Below are 22,355 nucleotides of genomic sequence, written 5' to 3'. Positions count from 1 at the left end.
AAAGAGAACTTAAAGATTTGAAAAATTCTCAGGCTATCCTTGTTGTGAAAAATGAGAAAGTATGTTCTGAACAGAACACCAAAGATATGACTGGACACTCACTCCATAAAGAGATTATCCATGAATCTAAGCAGCCATCTCAGCTGAAGCCAGGAATAGAGATGGGATTATACTAGCAGAGATACTGCCAGTTTGGATAAAAGAGCATAGAGATGGGATGAAATATGGGAAGGCTTTCAGACTTGTGGGATTTCACAAGATGAGACAGATGAGACAGATGAGACAGATGAGACAATAGAGCTAGGCTGCAAATACGCCTTATCCTTCAAATAAAGGGAAAAATGACCCTGAGGGTGATTCAGAGATCAGCAGGGCAGCCACTGCCACCATAGGCCCAGGCATAGTGGCCCAGGGGACAGGGCTGTCCTCTCATTGGTTTCAGAGCATATGGCCACCTCCTTGGTTTCATTTGTTCACGTTGCCTTTGCTTACAGCCTCAGGAGCAAAGCACTGCCAGTGGCTGAGGGGATGCTGCTGACACACAAAACTGAGAAAGCAAGGTCACCCCATTGGGCCTGAGGGCAGACCATCCTGCCAGAGGATCATTCTTGAGCCTTAAGACCTAATGGAATTTGCCCTGCTAGTCTTGGACTAGCTTGACACCCATCACCCCTTCTTTTTGATTTATTCCTTTTAAAATGGGATTTTTTGTTTTATGCCTTTCCCACACCATTGTGTTTTGGAAGCACGTAACTGGTCTTGTTTCACACGATTGCAACTAAAAAAGGAATTTTGCCTCAGGATGAATCATACCTCAAGTCTCACTGATACCTGATTTAGGTGATACTAAGATGAGACTTTCAACTCCTAGTTGGTGCTGGAATGGGTTAAAACTTTTGGGACTATTAGGATGAGGTGAATGTGTTTTGCCTGCAAGAAGGAATTAATTTTGGGGAGCTAGAGGGTGAAATGTTGTGGACTTAATTATATCCCCTCAAAATTGAGGGGATTGTTTAAGTCAGTAGGTTGTGGTTAATGCTAGCCCAAGCAGACTAATACAGTAGTAATAAATATTGAAAGGCATACTCATATTTTTATACTGATCGATGAATGTTTTTCAGATTGTTTTCAAAAATGTTTTATGGATTGCTGGATTAAAAACTAATGAAATTCATTCTAGGATCAGACTTCATAAAGACAACTTCTATGTAAAGAGAGAAATAAAGGACATAGGAAAACAAAGAAATTATCCGTTAAGTTTCTCCTACAGGATGAATTTAATCTCTACAAAATCTTACCTTAATAATAGTACTTGTAATTAAAATAGTGAAAGCATTGGTTAGCCTGGGTGGCTCAGCAGTTTAGTGCCGCCTTCAGCCCAGGGCGTGATCCTAGAGATCCGGGATCGAGTCCCGTGTTGGGCTCCCTGCATGGAGCCTGCTTCTCCCTCTGCCTGTGTCTGTGTCTCTCATTCTCTGTGTCTCTCATGAATTAATAAATAAAACCTTTAAAAAAAATAGTGAAGGCAAATTTATTTATTGAAAGTGTGGGTCTCAGAAGGAATAGATAGTAACCATCTGTGACTTGTTTAATGATGTTCTCAAGTGTTTGCCATGGTACCTGGCTCCAATAACTGCAAATTTCTAATTTTCTAGTGACTAATCTGAAATATCATGAGCCATGACTTTTTGATATATTTAACTTCTTTAAGCAATATAAAATTAAATTACTTGAACTTCTACTTCTGGTCACAGTGGAAGAACAGGACCAGATTTGTCATCCCCGCCAAACAAATATCAGACAAAATAATATGAAATAACCATTTTCAAGACATTGAACATCAGGCAGTGAATGCTATTGATTCATGAGATGAAAAGCAGATGAGGTGAGCTCTATGACTGTTCCAGCTTACTGCCTGAAGGTAGTCTCCAGGTTGTACAGCATGGAGCCCAGTAGTCTTCCCAAGTTGAGGAAGGGGAATTAGGAGTCCAGAGAGATGAAGGTGACTGATATTCATAGGATGACCAAGATCCAAAGAAACAACACCATTTTAAAAATTTGTATGTAGAAGAAAAGAGGAGAAAATTCAGGTTACATTTTGTTTAGCAGTGACTTCTTAGATCCAACACTAGAAGTACAATCAAAAACCTCTCTGTGAAAGATACTGTTAAGAGAATTGAAAAAAATAAGCCACAGACTGTTAAAATATTGTAAATCACATACTGGATAAAGGACTTATATCCAGAATTATATAAAGGACTCTTAAAACTCAACAGCAAGAAAACCAACAACACTATTTAAAAATGTGCATAAGATCTGACCAGATACTTCATTGAAGAAACTATACAAATGGCAAGTAGACTTAGGAAAGGTGTTTAATATCATGTGTTATTAGGGAAATGAAAATTGAAATCGCAATGAGGTGCTACAATATGCTTATTAGAATGGCTAAAATCCAAAATCTGGCAACAGTGTGGTGGCAGGAAGGATGCTGAGCAGCAAGACTTTGAATTCATTGCTGATGAGAATGCAAAATGGTATAGCTATTTTGTAAGACATTTTCACAGTATCTTAAAATGATCCAGCAGTCACATGCCTGGGCAAACGAATTGAAGACTAAGGTCCTCACAAAAGCCTATACACTACTGTTCATAGAACCATTTTTCATTTTGCTAAAAACCGGAAGCCACCCATAAGACATTTATTAAGAGAATGGATAAGCCAACTGGTAAATCTGTACAGTGGAATACTCTTCAGTGATTAAAAGGAACAGGCTATTATTGATTCATGCAACGTAATGGATGAATTTTAAGTGAATTTTACTAAGTGAAAGAAGCAAGCCCCAAAAGGCAACATATTGTATGGTTCTGTTTATATGATATTCTGGAATAGTCAAAACTTTAGGGAAGGAAAACAGGTTAGTGGTTCCAGGTGTTAGGTAGAAGAGGAAGTGGTTTACTACAAAGTGGACACACAGGAGAACTTTTAGTGTGAAACAACTGTTATGTAAGAGATGTCCTGTATGATTCTTTGTGTACTGATGCTGGTGCTGTGCATTTATCAGAACCCTAGAGCTGTACATCACAGAGAGTAAACATGTGCAAACTAAATGCACACACACATCAACCAGGATGTTGGGGGATCCTAGAATGGAATACAGTCTGTGACAGATGAATCTATCTTTATTACCAGTGTGTGGCATAACCACACTTAAAGAGAGTGGAAGGAAAAGGAGCTGACCTAAGTAAATTTGGAAGATAGCATTTTTGAGTGGAAATTGTAAGCCTAAATATAAAAAGAACAGTATATAAACACTGTATTCTCATTGGTAAATGAGCTTTTCACAGGGTTACAGGTAAATGGTGCTTACATATGTGTTGGGGTTGAACAAGTAAGTAAATGGATGTTTGATGGTAGGAGCCAGGTTTCTCAGGTTTCTCTTGTGTTAAGATACACAAGAAAGGAAGACTAGAGTGAACCCTATGGTGCCCATAATTGTAGTTTCTAAATATTCTCCAATGAAAGCTGTTAGAGCTCTTTGGAGAAATGACTTGATTCTAAGACTGGGCAGGGAATATACAAAATGAACCTAGAGCATCTTGTAGTACTAGAAAGTAAGGTTGGCTAAATAAAAGAATTGGGAGAGAGGAGTGCATGTCAGAGGCACACAAGAACCAACCTAAAAGAGCCATCGTGTTTTAATTACCATGGAAATGATGAGTTCTTAAAAAATTTTTAATTTGCATTTCTTTGCTAGTAATGTTAAACTTTTTTTGAACTTTATTTTGGCCATTTATATTTTCTTCGTGAAGCATTTGATCAAGACTGTTTCTCATTTTTCTATAGGAGTATTAGTTTTCTAATTGGTTTGTAAGAGCTCTTTATATATATTACACTTTTGCCATATTTCCTGTACTAGTATTTTTAGATAATTAAGTGAATTTTTATTATTCTATGCCTATTAACTGTTAGCAATCAATTCTATGAATATATGTTAGATTGTCCCATAAAGAGGCAGCAAGGGCTACTAATTGAATACCTACTGAAAACTGTTATAATGAAAAAATCTACTTGTTCCAAATTCTTTTAGATTCCACTTCTATTGCAACAGAATATTCCCTGAAATTTGATGAATCTATGACAGAAGATGAAATAGAAGAAAAATCATTTCGATCTTTATTACCTTCTGAGAGTCATCGCAGATTTAACATGGAAAAGAAAAGAGGCCATCATGATGACTCTGACGATGAAACCTCTCCAGAAAAGACAACACTTTCTTCTACCAAGGTGTGCTTCAATTTACCTGTGGAGATTACTTCATAAATAGTTGTGGATGTGTTCTCTTTCTCAAAGATATGGCCATATGTTTTGTGCTTTAACTCAGATGTCGTCTAGTAGAATGATTTTCCTAAGATAGTAATTTTATATTATATTTTTGCTGTAGAGTGTGGTTTTGCTTTCCTTACAGAAAAGAACACAGACTTACTCCTTGGAATGATTCAGAGGGCCATGAGGATTAGAGCTAGTGTAATGTCTCTAGTGTTTCATTTGCTTCACTCTTATAACACTTAATCTCTTTTAAAAGTTTATATCATTCTTGCCAAATTGTTAGCCTTTTGGATAACAGGGACTTTTCTTACCCTGCTTCATACTGCTGGGAAAGTACCTGGATTATGCAGTCATTTGTTAGTTAGCTAAATAAATATGCAGTCATTTGTTACAATTTCGTTAGCTGAATAAATTAGCTGAATGAATGTTACTCTCTCTCATGTGCCTTTTTTGAAGTGTTCTGTGACATGGTCAGCAGTCTTTATAAGTGCATGCCTTAACAATGTTAATTAAGTTCCAAAGGCTTAGATAATAATAAACTTGAAATAAAATCTCCATTTTAGGAGCTGAGTATGCCATTCTCTGGAGGACAAGATAGTTTTTCTAAATTTACTATGGAGATGGTTCGACAGTATATGAAAGAAGAGGAAATGAGGGCAGCTCACCAGTCGTCACTCCTGCGTCTCCGTGAGAAGGCCCTGAAGGAGAAAACAAAGGCTGAATTAGCCTGGCTAGAGCATCAGAAAAAGTAAAATGTTTCAGTGAATGTAGTTTTCTCTTTCCAGTTTCTTCTTTCACTGAAAGGAAATGCTTTGTTTTTAAAGATACTTTTGTTTCCTAATTTAATTTGTTTTGATCAATTCAGTTTCTTGACTTAGAAATATGGCAGTCTTCTTTGAATCCTGTTATCAACTCATAACATTTTTTTCACATTTCTCTTTTATCACCTGACTCTCATGTTGTTATTTAATACTTAATTCCTTTACTGTGTTGGAACTCTCTCTAAGCAATTTTATCTTTAAAGGACACAGTCTAGGGGTTGTATATAGTATATGTGCAATAAAATATTTGGTGGGGTAGACATTGCTGCATGTTTTCCACGTTTGAAAATAATTAAATTGTTTTTAGAGACTTTTTAGTGGTTGACAATCCTTGTCATTATCATAGAAATTTAATCTCTTTGTCTCAATGTGCAATCTTTGCAGACATCTACGAGACAAAGGAGAAGATGATAAAATGCCCCCTCTTCGGAAAAAACAGCGTGGTTTACTTTTAAGGTTGCAGCAAGAGAAGGTATGTTAAGAAAAATCACTCTTTAAGAGAATTTCTCCTAAGGCAAGTTAGATGGTAGAATATATTATTTTACTTGATCTCTTTTACTTGCTATCAGCTTAAATTAGATTTAGTTGATATTTACTACTGTTTTTGCTGATAGTTATAACTACAGAAATTGCTTGGTAGTCTTCTATATTTCTAATTTTGTGTCACTGCTACTTAATACAATATAGAGTCAAACCTCCCTTCATTTGTTAAATAAAATAGTATTTGAAAAGCATATTTTAAAAATTAAGATATTTGTGAAAAGAGTCTATTTGAATTAATTTTTTAGTCACTATTTTCCCAAATAGACTTTCAAGACACACTCGTTACAAATTGACTAATATTTTGGCTTATTGAGCTCAGAAACACCTGGAATTTGAGTCCTGGAGAAGTAACATGGTATAGTGGTTAAGAATTCAAGTTTCAGAGTCAGATTTCCTGGGTTAAAATTCCAAATCTACCAGTTATTAGTTTTATAATCCTGGACAAGTTACCTAATTTCTCTCTGCCTCAGTTTCCTTATCTCTAAACTGAGGATAATGGTAACAGACTTAGTAGGGTTGTTGAGAAGAATGAGTTAATTAATACATATAATCTTGGCACAGCTGCTATTATCTGAATTCCAGCTTTGTCACTTGCAGCTGTGTAATGGTCAAGTTTAAGTAACTCTCTGAGACTTAATTTCATCTATAAGAGTAAGATTATACTAAGATTATGCTTCATATGGTGGTTGTGATGATTAAAATGAGGTAACATGTATAAAATGTATTTCACAGTGCCTGGTAAGTATTCAGTGGATTCTAGTTTTTGTTTCCCTTATTGTCCTGTTGCTAGGTGTACTAGCTATTATGTTGGATAATCTGTGTGAATTTAATCAGTTAGGTTATAGATTGGATTATTACTCAACTAGGTTTTTTTTTTTCTTTCTTAAATTTGCCCTAAGAAAACATCACTTACTGTATGAACTTTAAAAATTTGGAATTTTGGGGCTGCCTGGCTGGCTCAGTTGATTAAGCTTCTGACTCTAGGTTTCGGCTCAGGTCATGATCTCAGGATCATGAGATTGGGCCCTGCATCAGGCTCTTTGCACAGTGTGGTGTCTGCTTGAGATTCTCTCACCCTTCCCCTGCCCCTCCACTCCCTCGCGCATTCTCTCTCTCTCTCTCTATTTGAAATAGAGAAATAATAAAATTTATTTTATTTTAATTTATTTTGAAATAAATAAATAAATCTTTAAAAAGATAAAAGTTTGGAATTTTTTTAAAAAAGAAATTATGTCTTTTTAATCCAGAAAAATTGGTTTTCAGAATCACCTAAAATTATCTTTTAGTTAAAATAAGTAAATAACTTTTTAGAATGTTACAGTAGCTTTCTGTTTATAAAGTAGAATAAAAGCTAGATTTACCAATATTTTCTCATTCTATGGGGTTGTGTTTTCACTTTATTTATTTATTTAAAGAGAGAGAGTAAGCAGGGATTGGGGGTAGTGATGGAGAAAAACTTATACAGCCTCCGTGCCCAGTGTGGAGCTTGATATGGGGCTTGATTTCATAACCCTGAGATTATGAACCTGAGCCCAAATCAGGACTCTGATGCTTAACCAAACATCACCATCTAGGCATCCCATCTTTTCACCTTTTTTTTTTTTTTTTTAAGATTTTATTTATTTGAGACACAGAGAGAAAGCACAAGTAGGGGTAGGGACAGAGGGAGAAGCAGGTTCCCCGTTGAACGGGGAGCCCAATGTGGGACTTGATTCCAGGACCCTGAAATCATGACCTGAGCTGAAGGGAAACACTTAATCGACTGAGCCACTCAGGTACCCTGTTTTCACTTTCTTAATAGTGTGCTTTGAGGCACAAACATTTGGATTTTGATCAATCTAATATTTTACTGCATGATTGCTGATAGCCCATTCAGTTTTTATTATTTTGAAAATTTACTTGCTTCATCTTCATTTTTTTTCACCTTCATTTTTGAAAGATATTTTTACTGGGCAGAGATTTATATTCTTTCAGCATTTTAAAAGATATTTTCCATGTCTACTAGTTTCTACTGTTTTTATGGAGAGGGCAATTGTCTTAATGTTTTTTGAAGGCTGCTTTTAAGATTTAAAAAAAATTTGTCTTAGATTTTTTCAGTAGTTTTACTAAGATGTGCTTAGGTATGGTTTCTTTTCTATTCATATTGCTCAGGATTTGCTAAGCTTCAATCCATTGTTTGTTAGATTTCGGTTTCCGAAAACTCTCTCTTCATGTATTGCTTCTGTCCCACTCTCTCTCCTTTTCTTCAGAGACTCTAAATAGAAATATGTTAGACCTTCTGGCCATTTACCACATCTGTCTTCTGCTCTGTTTTGTTTTTATCTCACTCTTTAGAAACAATAAAAACAAACCACTGTGCTTCAATTTGGAAAGTTTCTACTGATCTGTCTTCAAATTCATTAGTTACATATTCTTCACTGTCATGTGTCCTGTTAGTCATTCAGTGAGTTCATAATGTGATTTTTTTTTTAGTTCTATAATATCTATTTTCTTTTCTCTATAGATTTTTTAAAAATTATAGATTTCATGTATTTTTAGAGAGAGAATGAGAGTAGGGGAAAGGGCAAAGGGAAAGAGAGAGAATCTCAAGCAGACTGCACTGAGCATGGAGCCCAATGTGGAGCTTGACCTTGATTACCTGAGCTCATGACCTGAGCTGAAACCAAGAGTTGGACTGTTAAATGACTGAGCCACCCAGGCATCCCATCTTTTTTTTTTTTTTAATAGATTTTCTTTGTTTACCTTTCCATCAATTTTTCCATTTTTTCCCATTTTTTTGAACACCTTATTCATTGTCATTTTAGCTTTCTTGTCTGCTAACTAGATAGTTGGACATGTGTGTGTCTGCTACTGTTTTTTTCTTTATATTTTCCATTATGCGATTCTTTGTGTGTTTAGTAGTTTTTTTCTTCAAATTTTTATTTACATTCTGGTTAGTAATGTATAGTGCCATATTGGTTTCGGTAGTACAGTGATTCATCACTTAAAATATCCAGTGCTCATCACAACAAGTGCCCTTCTTCATACTCATCACTCATCTAGCCCACCCCCACCCTCCTCCCTCCATCAACCATCAGTTTGTTTGTTCTCTATCATTGAGACTCTCCTATAGTAATTTTTTATTAAATGCTGGACACTGGGTAAATAACTGCAAAGGCTCCAGATGATGTTATCTCCTCCCAGAGAGGACTTATTTTTCCCTCTGCTATTCAGTTAAAGTGCTTAGCTATTCACTTTAATTCGTTAAGGACTGAGCTCGGTTAGTGTTAGATGGCAGAGTTGGTAGGCCTCAGACTACTTCTGCTTTGCATTGACCCTAGGTTGTAACCTAGAAATTTCAGTTGAAAGCCAGGTACACCTTTTTCACCAGCACAAGAGACTGGCGATTTCTACTGTGCTGTTGAGAGGTTTCTTTTGTGTAGCTCCTTAGCCTTCTGTCTGTACTGCTTAAGAATCAAATGCTTTGAGGGAGGCACTGAGTTGGAAGCCTCTTAGGTTTTGTCAACTTGAGATCTATATACCTGTGAGAGTGGTGACAGGTATAACCTCTTTGAGAGCAGTTTGACTTTATCTAGTTATGTTGACAACACATTTAATCTGTGACTTAGCAGTTCTTTGTCTTGGTATATATACTAGTGAAGTGTTCACACATGTACAGGGGAATTGGAAACAGCTTAATTCTTTAATTAAGAGAATAGATGAAGCAAAGCATCTTCCTGGAAGAAAGTACAATGCTGCAGAAATGAATACATTACATGTCAGCACTATTTAATAGAGATTTCTGGAATGATATTAACATTCTGTGTTTGTGCTAATACAGTAGCTACTAATCACATATAGTTTTTTTTTAATTTTTTTTTAATTTTTATTTATTTATGATAGAGAGAGAGAGAGAGACATAGGCAGAGGGAGAAGCAGGCTCCATGCACCGGGAGCCCGACGTGGGACTCGATCCCGGGTCTCCAGGATCGCGCCCTGGGCCAAAGGCAGGCGCCAAACCGCTGCGCCACCCAGGGATCCCTATAGCAGTAGATCTTTATAAAAAATCATAATATTGGTTTTTATGGAGAAGCAGGATTCAAAAAAATATAGTATGGTACCATTCTTGTAAAAAAAATTTTTTAAGATTTTTAATTTATTTATTCATGAGAGACACAAAGAGAAGCAGACACACAGGCAGAGGGAGAAGCAGGCTCCGCACAAGGAGCTGATGTGGGACTTGATCCCGGATCCCAGGATCACGCCCTGAGCCGAAGGCAGATGCTCATCATTGAGGCACCCAGGCATCCCATTCTTGTAAATTTTTTAAAAGATTGTTTATTTGAGAGAGAGAGAGAAGGAGTATGCAATCTGGGGGGGAGGGGCATAGGGAGAGGGAAAGAGAATCTTTAGGGAGACTCCCGACTGAGTATGGAGCCTGACATGGGGCTTGATCCCATGACCTGAGCCAAAATCAAGAGTGGGCCACACAACTGACTAAACCACTCAGTCGTTCCTGTAGTACTTCAGAATGTTTAAGTAAATGTGCAAAAAAACACTCTGTCTACCCCTGGAAAGCTGCCCTACAGAAATAAAAGCACCAGTGTGGAAGGTTATATTTATTGCAGTTGTATCATAAGAATTATTTTGAGGGGATCCCTGGGTGGCTCAGTGGTTTGGCGCCTGCTTTTGGCCCAGGGCGCGATCCTGGGGTCCTGGGATTGAGTCCCGCGTCGGGTTCCCGGCATGGAGCCTGCTTCTCCCTCTGCCTGTGTCTCTGCCTTTCTCTCTCTCTCTCTGTGTCTATCATGAATAAATAAAAAAAAAATTTTAAAAAAAGAAAAGAATTATTTTGACTGGTGGTGGGGATAGATAGCTATAACCAATTGGGCTACATATCCTTGCACACCTGTATCCAAAAGAAGAGCATATTTTCCTATGTCGTCATCGTCGTCTTTTTTTTTTTTTTTTGAGAAAAATTCACCTAACATGAAATAACCATTTGAAAGTGTAATTCACTTATACTATTAACCATTTTAAAGCGAACCATTTGCTTGTACAATGTTACGGCTTACTCTGTGAAAACAAAAGCAAACGTCTTCCCCCAGAATCCTCTTGAAACAGTTTCTTTACCCTTCTGGTCTTAGATTAGGTAAATTTATACATTAATTGGTTAGAAGCTCAGGCCTAAGCTAATAGCAGTTTTTCAAAATGTGCTGTGTGGAACTCGGAGGTCCCTGATACCCTTTCATGGGTCAGGGAGGTCTAAACTTTTTTTCTAATAGTGGGATATGAATTTGCCCTTTTCATGGTTTGACATTTGTACTAAGTGGTGCAAAAACAATGGTGAGTAAAACTGCTGATGCCTTAGCACAAATCAGGGTAGTGGCACCAAACTGTATTAGCAGTCATCATATTTTTCAGTGCCACATACAGCTAAAAAGAAAAAAACAAAAAACCAAAATTAATTTCTCTGAAGAATATCTTGATTAAGTAGTGACAATTATCAGTTTTGCTGAGTGTTGACCTTTGAGTATTTTCATCTTCATATTCTGCATGAAAAAAATAGGAAACCCACAAGTAAGCACTTTTGCCAGATAACAAGAGGACAGTGATTAACTCAAGGAAAGGCATTTGTGCAAGTGTTTGAGTTGCAAGCTGAACTAGCCTTTTTTTTTTAATGGAATACCATTTTTCCTTGAACAAATTAGCAACAATATGTTTATTCAGATTTAGATATGTGACAGTCATTTTCTCAAAAATGAATGAAGTGTGTCTGTCACTTTATAGAAAATAGCTGTAAAAGTATTTGTTGCCAATGATGAAATTTGGCCTTTCAAATCAGAATTTTGGAAAATTTCTGTCCACCAGAACTTTTCTTTTTTTCTTTTTTAATTTTTATTTATGATAGTCACACAGAGAGAGAGAGAGAGAGAGGCAGTGACATAGGCAGAGGGAGAAGCAGTCTCCATGCACCGGGAGCCCGATGTGAGATTCGATCCCGGGTCTCCAGGATCGCGCCCTGGGCCAAAGGCAGGCGCCAAACCGCTGCACCACCCAGGGATCCCCTCCACCAGAACTTTTCTTTTGAGATCTGTGGTGATGTGAAAGAATGCGATTTTTAAAATACTGTAAAATGAAATGTGTAAACATTTGGAAGATCTGCATAACTCAGTGAACTGACATTGTCCAAATGTCCAATACATGATGTTTCAAAAAATTAAACCAGACAGAAAGAGATTTGTAAAAATTTAAATACTGATTATTTTTTTTTGTTTTGGAGGATATGGTTATTTTCTTTAAAATGCATACAGTGCCATATGATACTTATGAGAGAGTAAGAATGAACAAGGGCAAATAATGTCTTAGTATTATGAAGATAGTTTGACCCTGAGAGTCCTCTGAAAGAACCTTGGGAATCCTCTACGGGCCAGGGACCACACTTAAAGAACTACTGTTCCAGAGAAATTCATACATCTGCCAAAGACAAAAAGTATAAGGCTGTTTATTGTAGCATTGTTTATAGTAGTGAACAACTTTATCCAAAGGTAGGGGTAATGGATAACATGAAATATTATATGCCTCCAGTGTTACATAGTATGTAGGGGTTAAGTCAATGCAGAGAAGTATCAAAAGCAATGTCTAGTAAAGCAAGATTGAAAATATGTATGTGTGATATTCTTTATAAAATATTTTAAAACATACAAATATGTTATTTGTAGATAAGTACAAATATCTGTAGAAGAATTTTAAAAGAATGTGCAAAAAGGATATATATACACCATGGTAGTGATTACCTCTAATGACTTGGAATTGCATACTGATTTTATCTGTAGTGTTTTATTTCTTCACAAAATAAGAACTAGGATAAAATATGACAGAATATTAACAATTGTTAGTATGAGATTTTAGAAATTAAATGTTTTGTTTCACTTTTCTGCATTTTCAGATAGTTTCCAAAAATCAAACATGATTAAAAGAAGTTATAAGTTGCAGATTATTACTGTCTTTATTATGTTTACATTATTGACAGAAACACAGGTTAAAACAAATTTATGGGGGGAAAAGGACAGTCTTAAATTTTAACGGTTATTAACAGTGAAGTGTATTATCTTTTGCCCACTTCATTAGTAACAAAAAACGTAAAGATACCCTGTGTGGAGAGAGTTTGGTGCAATGTAGTCTTGTGGCATTTTAAGTGAAGATTATTCTTTTTTGAAAGCAATCTTTAAATGAGTTTAAGGGCCATAATATGATTTGGCCTCTTTGACTTGTTTGTCCTACATTTTGGAATCTCTCCTAAAGAACAAACCCATAGTTTGAGACAGTTATAGGTATCAAAGCATTATTTGGGTTGGTAAAAAATTACAAGGGCCCTAAGAATTTAGCAGTAGAATAATGGTTAGTTATATTAACTACTTTACTTGTTATGCATCTATTAAACAAATAAGAGTAAAGACCAAGTAGCACTATGGAAAAACGTGAAGGATGTAAGTTTAAAAGGAGGATAGGAACTTCTCAGTCTATTGTAATTATAGTTATTTAAATTAAGGGATCATGTTACGTTATTTTAGCATGATGGGTTTATAGGACTCTTTTCCTTCACTACTTTAAAATTTTTCAATATTACTACTTTTATCTTGACAACTATGTTTTTATTCTTGATATATGTGATGATTGGGCTTTCTTAAAATACTCCTTTGGACTTGTAGCCTCTAAATCTCCATCACTCTTCTCTTTAAACCTTAGGCAGAAATTAAACGTCTTCAAGAAGCCAATAAGGCAGCTCGGAAGGAAAGACAGCTAATTCTAAAGCAGCAGGAGGAGATAGAAAGGATACGACAGACCACCATAAAGTTACAGGAGAAGTTAAAGTCAGCAGGGGAGAATAAATTGGTAAGTTACATGAAATTACTGTTTGTTTTCTACCTCATGTTGCTTGCTAATATCTAATCCTGCCTCACTTTCTCATAGGATGGACTGTGATAGTTGATAGATGAACTAGAAGAAAGTTCTACGTTTGTGACTTTATGTATAGTGAGATTTTTAATTTTTTTTCCTCATGGAATAGTCAAGTTTCAAAAGAGATACATGGTTCAAATAATAGTTGAAAATGTTTTCCATATATAAACTCACTTGGGACAGAGAACCTTGTTCTTGCTTATCAATCCAGATATGTTCCTCAAATTGGACTATTTTTGCTCTTGATACTTATTTTAGTTATCCAGTGTTAATATAACCATAAAAAAGTCAAAGAAGGTATTCAGACAAAAGCAAAATTTGGATCTATTCTGAGATTCTGTAAAGTGCCAGTGTAGTGTTGGAGAACCCACACTGGATAGCTCTGTAATGAAGTAAATCTTGGCATTTTCTGCCTTTGATTTTTAAAATTCAGTTTATATTTTGAAACAATCTCAAATTTATAGAAAATTTCAAACATGATAAAAAGGACTGTCTTCCTGAGTTGGGAGTATGACAGTTTTCTAATTGTCAAAATAATGTGCTTTATATCAAAAGGTAAGTTCAGAATCACATATTGCATTTAGTTCTCATGTCTCTCTAGTCCCTTCAGTCTGGAAAAGTTACTTGACTCTCATGACCTTGACACTTTGGAAGAATTGCATGCCAGTTATTTGGTAGAGTGTTTCTCAACTTGGATTCATCTGATATTTCCTCATAATTAGATTCACGTTATGTATCTTTGGTTGGAATATCATGGAAGTGATGTGATGTTCTCACTGCATTTAATCAGGTGGGGCCTGATTTTGATTTATCCCAGCTGAAGATGTTGACTTGATCACTTGATTAAGGTGGTGGCTATCAAACTTCACTATGAAGTTACTTTCTGCCCCTTTGTGAATAATAAGTACTTTGCATGAATTATTTTGAGACTACATAAATGTCTGTTCTTCATTAAATTTATTCTTTTATTTATACTAGTGTGAACTTACAGATTCCTATTTTACTCAACATTAAATCTGTTACTATCATTTGTTTTGATGTTTGCTTCGTCCCAAGTCAGACCATTAAAAGTCTTTTCAAATTTCTGTTCCCTTTTGACATGTCTGCATCAATCTTTGAGCACTTCCATGTTCTCTGCAACAAGATGTCCTAGGGTCATCTTGTACCTTCCCTGCCCCAGACTTGGAAATGGCTGTTTCTCCAAGGAGGAAAGTTATTCAGAAACCGAGATCTGGTGCTAGGCATGCTCATTACTATTCAGGTTTTGGTCCTCCTTTTTTTTTTTTTTTTTTTTTTTTTTATAAATTAATTTTATTGGTGTTCAATTTACCAACATACAGAATAACACCCAGTGCTCATCCCGTCAAGTGTACCCCTCAGTGCCGTCCTCCTAAAAGCAACTAATCTAGAGAATATATAAGTTTATGTAGAAGTAGTAAAAAATACATTTTACATGTATGTTTATTTCTATATGTACATATGCATATGGTATGTATGTATTATGAGTTCATACTGATTCTTCCAGTTCCAATCCTGCACCATAAGATTCCATTCTAGTTTTTTCTTGTTTGAAACTTCCTTTTCTGATAGACAACTGGTTAACATTTTCCTTAATATAGATTAGTGATTTGACCATTCTTCTATGTAACCCATCTCTCCCATAACCACTGCTACCCCTTTCCCCATGTGGATATCCTCACCACCCCTGGATTCTGACTCCCAAGTCAAGCTATTCCCCCGTGGACATCCCTGCTTGAGTTAATACCTGTGTTAGATGCCTTCTTCATCTCACTCCAGTTGGGACACCCCAGTCTTGGTCCTCTTGTCTATCTCTACCTTTGCATGGACCCTACCTTGCTCTGTTCCATCTAATGGCTTTAGGACTGAATCATTTAGGAAGCAGAAAAGGAAGGAGAAGACCTCTGCTTGTGTGTATTGTTCACAAAATAAAAATGGTCAGAACTGTCTCTACTCATCATCCTGAAAAGTTATGAGAATAAATGACTGTGGGAAAGACTTACTTAAGCATTTAAATTACTTTTTGGCCATGAGAACTATCAATTAAACCAACAGTTCTAAATGTTTTCACTGTAAACTTTTTAATTGGGGAAAATGCTGTGTTTCCCACTAGAATTGGCAAAAAAGATCCATCCCTCAATATTATTAATGTTTATGTATTCTCTTCATTCTTATATCTATCTATATATAGTGTTTGTATTCCTTTTGAGTGGTTCAATTTAAAAGAAATTAGGACAAATACTAGACTGACAGCAGAATATTTTTAAATTTTTTTATTATACTTTGTGATTATATATAAACATATGTAAGATAAATGTAACAAAATCTGTGCTGTAGCCACTTCTAAATGTGATACAATTTTGTCTTTTAAGTAATTACCTTAATTGCAGCTATTTTTTATAAATAAAGTTTTGAGGATAAACTTAATTTTGAAACAAGAATGTTTAGGGTCATCTTGAGATCTTAAATTCCAGTAAAATTGTAAAACTTTTGCCCTCTTTTGTTTGCAGGATTCTCATAGTGATGATGATACAAAGGATAATAAGGCAATCAGTCCTGGTCCAACTGACTTGGAGACCCGTAGTCCTTCCCCTATTTCAATCTCCAGCAGCGAAACTAGCAGCATTATGCAGAAACTAAAAAAAATGAGAAGCCGCATGGATGAAAAGTAATCTATTTTTATAAATATCTCCTGTTCACATTGCAAATGATAGCAACAAATATTTTTAATGTATTTCATTAGATTAGATTGATGCAAATAATATTTTATAAATTCAGGAGCATTTTAGCAGAATTATTAAATAAACCTAGAGGTCAGTTAACTATAGATCTTCTTATAAAACAAATTTTCTTGTTTTTAATACAGTCAGGTTTCTTATTTTAAAAACCAACATAGGGATCCCTGGGTGGCGCAGCGGTTTAGCACCTGCCTTTGGCCCAGGGCGCGATCCTGGAGACCCGGGATCGAATCCCACATCGGGCTCCCGGTGCATGGAGCCTGCTTCTCCCTCTGCCTATGTCTCTGCCTCTCTCTCTCTCTGTGTGTGACTATCATAAATAAATAAAAAAAATTTAAAAAATAAAAAAAATAAAAAAAAAAATAAAAACCAACATAGTAATTGCACATATACCCATGACAATGTGTCCATCTTTCTTTATTAAAAGTTAAAAGTAAGTGTGAAATTTATATCTTCTCTGAAATCTGAGGATATGTCTATTGACTTAGGGAAGCATTAATGATATATCCTGAGATCTCATCCTGTGGCTCTTTGACAATTCTCAGGCTTATGTCAAATAGAAATTTTAACCTGTGAGGAGGTGTGGATTGCTCAGTTGAAACCAGAAAAACTGAAATTTTCCTGAGTGATTTGGCAGTCTACCATTCTTCTAAAACATTTCTAAGTATTATTTTTTTAGAGGCTCTTTTAAAAAAAAGCTACTTCTATTTAAATGTAGCTCAATTGTATGTCAACATTGACTATATAAAGTTACATTTATGTGAGCGATTACACTTGTGGGTGTACATTTCATTAAATAGGCTTGTAAAGTAGCTGCTTGTGGACCCTGTCCTTGACTTTATAACCTCTACCTTTAAATATGAGAGACTCGTTAAAATATTTGATCGACTGCTATTTTATTTTGTTAATGGTTTGAACCACAGATTGAACTTAAGGTGTATCTTGATATCCTTTGTCAGTGTACCACACATTACCAAATTTAATAATGGTCTATATTTATGTGACATCAACCTGTGATTTAATTAGTTTCTAAATAGTCAAATAGTTGTAAATCAAACCTTACTTACTGTAGATAATGATGTTATACATTTGCTCTTCTTTGCTTAGTTAAATTGCGTTTCATAACTTTAAAATACCTGAATGGGTTATGAAAATAATTTTTAAAAAATCAACACAAATTTTTAAAATAAATACAGTGAGGTTAAACCAAATATTTATAAACATGTCAATATTCCTTTTTGGATGATTCCATGTGATAGACTAAAGTAAGACTTTTTCATTGAAATGTAGACTAAGATGCTTTCTTCCTTTCCTGATAATATTTCACAATAGTCTGTATAGGCATACTATTTTGCTTCATGGATGTTTGAATTTGGAGTAATCTCTCTTGTGAATTTCTATGACTGTCTTGACATTTTATACATGCCCCCATTATCCTTGAGTGGTAAATGTTGGAGGAAAGACAACTTCAGGGGTAATTTCTTCATTGATCCCTTGCTCATCTATATTAGTAAGGTCTTCATTGCTAATCTTTGTAACTAGTATTCTAATCATTTTAATCACACTTGTAGAAAATCCTAAGTCTATGAGATGAGTCTGTTTATGTGGTGCTTATTTCAGATTTGGTCAGAGCTTTAAAAATTCTAAATAATAAATTGAAGGTTACACTTAATTGATTTTGTTCCAAGTTTTATTAATTATTTTTTCAGAATCCAAAATATTAAACGCATGGAATTTTTGTATTATTGTTCTACCTTCCTTTATCAACTACTACAGGAACCATTTGAGAAATTTATCAAAGAAATAGATCTTTTGACCTATTGGAAGGAAGCACTCCAGTGACTTGATTTGTTTGAAGCAATGCAATTGTTTTTGTGGTAGGGATGTAAGGACAGCAGTAGCAAAGGAATTAGTTTTAATATTTATGATGATGCTGAAATTTGAGGATGACTTGGAGTATTTTTCAAAATTAGCAATGCACTATAAAGGAAGATTATTGTTATGTGATTTTTTTTTTATGTCTAGAACAAAATTATGTGAAAACTGGTTTTTAAATACCATTCAGGGATCCCTGGGTGGCGCAGCGGTTTGGTGCCTGCCTTTGGCCCAGGGCACGATCCTGGAGACCCGGGATCGAATCCCACGTCGGGCTCCCGGTGCATGGAGCCTGCTTCTCCCTCTGCCTATGTCTCTGCCTCTCTCTCTCTCTCTCTCTCTCTCTGTGTGTGACTATCATAAATAAATAAAATTAAAAAAAAAAATACCATTCAGGTCACCAGAACTTTACACTTAGATTTCCTTTAACAATATTGTAATGTCAGTAAGTAAATGTCAGTCAATAGAATGAGTTAATTTTATTGTCATTTGCTACAGTAGACACTTAATAACAAAATAATTTGAGACTTTGGTACTAGACACTAATATTTGGTAGATTTGCAAAGGCAGTCTTCCAAGAGATTACTATTTTATTGATATAAAATAGCTGTCAAAAAGCAATCCTCCAAAAAAATAAACAAACAAACAAACAAATAAATAAATAAAGCAAGCAAGCAAGCAATCCTCCCTCACTAAGTTTAGCTAACTTTTGGGAACTTTTTCATTATATGTCATTGCTTATTGTTAACCTTCTGAATTCTGATTGTGTGACAAATATTTTTCTGAAACTGTTAAACTATTGGCTACAGTAAAGGATTTCCTTCTTTAATGTTTCATTAAGACAACAAAGCTTTTGTTAAAATTTATATTTCTAATCTGTGGCTTTTCCTGACCTTTTTATTGATCTGACATTATATACATTCTATTTCTCAGTGTAGTGAAAAGCAAAAGAAATTTAAGTTGTGAAAAAGATTAGTTACAATAAACATATGTTTGCAAAAGCCACAGACTGCATAGCCTTCTGTCTTTTTGATACTGTTGCTAAATGAGATCTGAGTTTTGTTTATTACTGTGAGGGGCATTATTTACAATATAGGTACATTGCCTGGAATCCTGAAACATGTTCATGAAGAAAACACCATGCAGTGGACTTTTTCTGTTAATTTGCCAATTTCATCTCAGGAAAATTTTTTACTGAGCAAATAAAACACAAAAAGAATGAGGATATCTTCAAGTTTAAAATAGGACACAGGGCATTTTTTTTTCATTTAATAGCAGCTGTTCTTTCATATTATTTATTAAATATATACTTATTCTTAGTAATAAATTATTGGGAATTGTGTGAATGTGTGAGGCTCTGAGAGATATAAAGGTCAATCAAACATAAATGGTGCCCTTAAAGAACAGATAGTCTAGGTGGAAAAGAGCAAGTATCAATTCCTGTAGAGAAATAGATATAAATTGACTTGTAAGGAAGTTCAGAGGAGGAAAAAAATTTTATTGAAAAGAATATATGAAGGCAATTTTCAGTGGATGAGTGTTCTGAGTTTAATAAACTTTTGAATTAGTAAGTACTTTATAGTATAAGAAAAAGCAAAAAAGAATCCTACAGACAAGTTATATTTTGGTTTGATCATTGCAAACCATGTTAGCACGGAAAAATGAAGTCACAAAACTTCTCAAACGTTCATTTTATTATTATTATTTTTTTAAAGATTTTATTTACTTATTCACGAAAGGGAGAGAGGCAGAGACACAGGCAGAGGGAGACACAGGCTCCATGCAGGGAGCCCGATGTGGGACTCGATGCCTGGACTCCAGGACCACGCCCTGGGCCAAAGGCAGGCGCTAAACCGCTGAGCTACCCAGGGATCCCCTCAAATGTTCATTTTAAATATTGAAATACTTTTTTACTTAAAATTTAAATATTTAAAAATATTCCCAGTTAGCTTAGAAACTGCTAAAAGAGCAAATTAACTTACTGGGTTTTAAATAATCATAAAGTTAAACAGATACTGTATGACATAGCCCTAACAATATTTGCGGTATTGTCTGGTCAATATTAAAATCTTCATTAATCTGCTGAGTTTAAAAAGTTACAAATTTGTAGGGGAGACTTTTACTATTCCATTAAAAAAGATATTTTCTTTATAAGTCTAAAAAATATATTAAATATCATTAACTTAAATTAGAATTTGCCAATATTTTTTAAAGTAGGCTCTACCCCCAGCATGGAGCCCAAAATGGGGTTTGAATTCATACCTCTAGCTCAAGACTTGAGCTGAGATCAAGAGTCAGACACTTAACTGACTGAGCCACCCAGACACTTCTGCCTTAAATTAGAAATATAATTTTCTTAGACCAGGTTCTAGTCTATTCAGGTAACTGAATAAATCCAGATAGCCTGATAATGGTTTTTATTTTCTTTACTTCCTAAGTTAGGAATAATATACCTGCATTTTGTCTAAGTATATTTGCAAATTATTGGACAATTTTAAATAATAGAATAAATTTTGCTTAAAAAATACAAGGCTGCATTTTCTTTTTTCTTTAAGATTTATTTAAAAAAAAGATTTATTTTTGAGAGAGAGAGACAGAATGTGCATGCTTGCATGGGCGTGTGTGAGCAGGGGGAGGAGCAGAAGGAGAGAATCTCAAGCAGACTCCCTGCTGAGCGTGGAGCTGGATGTGGGGCTCAATCTCATGACCCTGAGATCATGACTTGAGATGAAAACAAGAGTCAACCAACTGAGCTACCCAGGTACCCGAAGACCAGATTTTCATTTATGGTAATAGTATCCATGTCTTCATATTCCTTTTTGAATGTCGTTAAAAATGCTTAAGGACTTGAAGAATTTTATTCATTTTAAAATTTAAAACACTGTTTCATTTTTTCTTATCACAATATAGAATTAGTTTTTGGTCCAGAAAGAATTTTAAAATACTAGGTTTTTGTTTGTTTTGTTTAGTATCTTTCAGAGTCAAAGGATTATACAACTGAGAATTTCATTTAAAATGTACATCATAAAATAAAAAATAAAATGTACATCATAATTTTGCTCTTTCAAATGATAGCATGGTTTTATAATATGTTGCAACATAGTTTACAATTATATTAGCTCAGTGGGAAAAAAATGTTTTCATTTATGTTACATGGTCTAGCAGTGTGTTGAGATATTTTTTTAAAGTGTGAGGAGGTACTTAAATGGAGAAAGAAAGCATTATAGACTGCTGGAGCTAGAAGGACTCTTAGAGAAGTTATTTATGTATAGTCCCTTGGTTTCACAGGAAGAAATTGAGGCCATGGAAATAAGTTACTGGTTCCAGATCACACATACCACATAGTGGCAGAGCTAGAACTAGGACCCTGCTCTCTGGACGTCAAGTTGAGTCAAGTTAGCATATCTGCTTTCAACGTCATAATTTTTTCAAACAAAACTACAGTGATGACTTAAAGTTATCGCAGTAGAAATTGACCCTCGTAAATAGGATTTGTTTAAATTGGAAGAGTATTCAGTGGCTGATTACTAGGCTTGAATAGCTGCACAGTTCAAGTTTACAGTATGAAGTGTGACTTTAAAAGGGACTTAGGGGTGCCTGGGGTGGCTCAGTCAGTTAAGCATCTGACTCTTGGTTTTGGTTCAGGTCATGATCTCAGGGTGATGAAATCGAGCCCTGTGTCGGGCTCTGTGCTCAGCATGAAGTTTTCTTGTCCTCCTCCCTCTGCTCTCTCTCTGTCTCTGTCTCTCTATCATAAATAAATTTTAAAAGGAACTAACTACCCATGAATTTCTTAAGATAAAACATTATATAAGAACACAATGATTTTTTTACCAGATTAGATCTATTTTATGTTTCATCCTACTCAGTCCAGTGTTCTGTTCCCCTTAGAAGCCTTGCTGGAGGATGTCTTGATACCAACCATAAAGCATGTTGGTAGGCACTTTCTGTTAGTAGGCATTCGTCTCTATAATTCACAAATTTTACTTCTTATTTGTGCAGCATCTTGAAGGATTATTAACTCTAAAGTGAAGTACTACTTCTTTAATTTCAACTTTATTTGGCTTAGCTTTTAAAGGACACTGTTTCT

General features: G+C 35.1%; 1 protein-coding gene across 3 annotated transcripts in view; it reads left to right on the top strand.

The window, feature by feature from the left end:
- Positions 1 to 22,355, top strand: part of CEP350 (centrosomal protein 350) — a 151,001-nt gene that overhangs the window by 81,748 nt on the left and 46,898 nt on the right. For all 3 annotated transcript variants that reach the window (XM_055319114.1, XM_055319115.1, XM_055319113.1), the window contains exons 23-27: positions 4,091 to 4,287; positions 4,893 to 5,077; positions 5,535 to 5,622; positions 13,422 to 13,568; positions 16,163 to 16,320. In XM_055319114.1, the coding sequence (XP_055175089.1) occupies positions 4,091 to 4,287; positions 4,893 to 5,077; positions 5,535 to 5,622; positions 13,422 to 13,568; positions 16,163 to 16,320 (775 nt within the window). The remainder of the gene's footprint in view (positions 1 to 4,090; positions 4,288 to 4,892; positions 5,078 to 5,534; positions 5,623 to 13,421; positions 13,569 to 16,162; positions 16,321 to 22,355) is intronic.

This window comes from Nyctereutes procyonoides, unplaced genomic scaffold (genome assembly GCF_905146905.1).
Source record: "Nyctereutes procyonoides isolate TBG_1078 unplaced genomic scaffold, NYPRO_anot_genome, whole genome shotgun sequence".
NCBI lineage: Eukaryota > Metazoa > Chordata > Mammalia > Carnivora > Canidae > Nyctereutes > Nyctereutes procyonoides.
The sequence above is the reverse complement of the archived record's forward strand: the minus strand, read 5'-3'. Positions and strand labels throughout refer to the sequence as shown.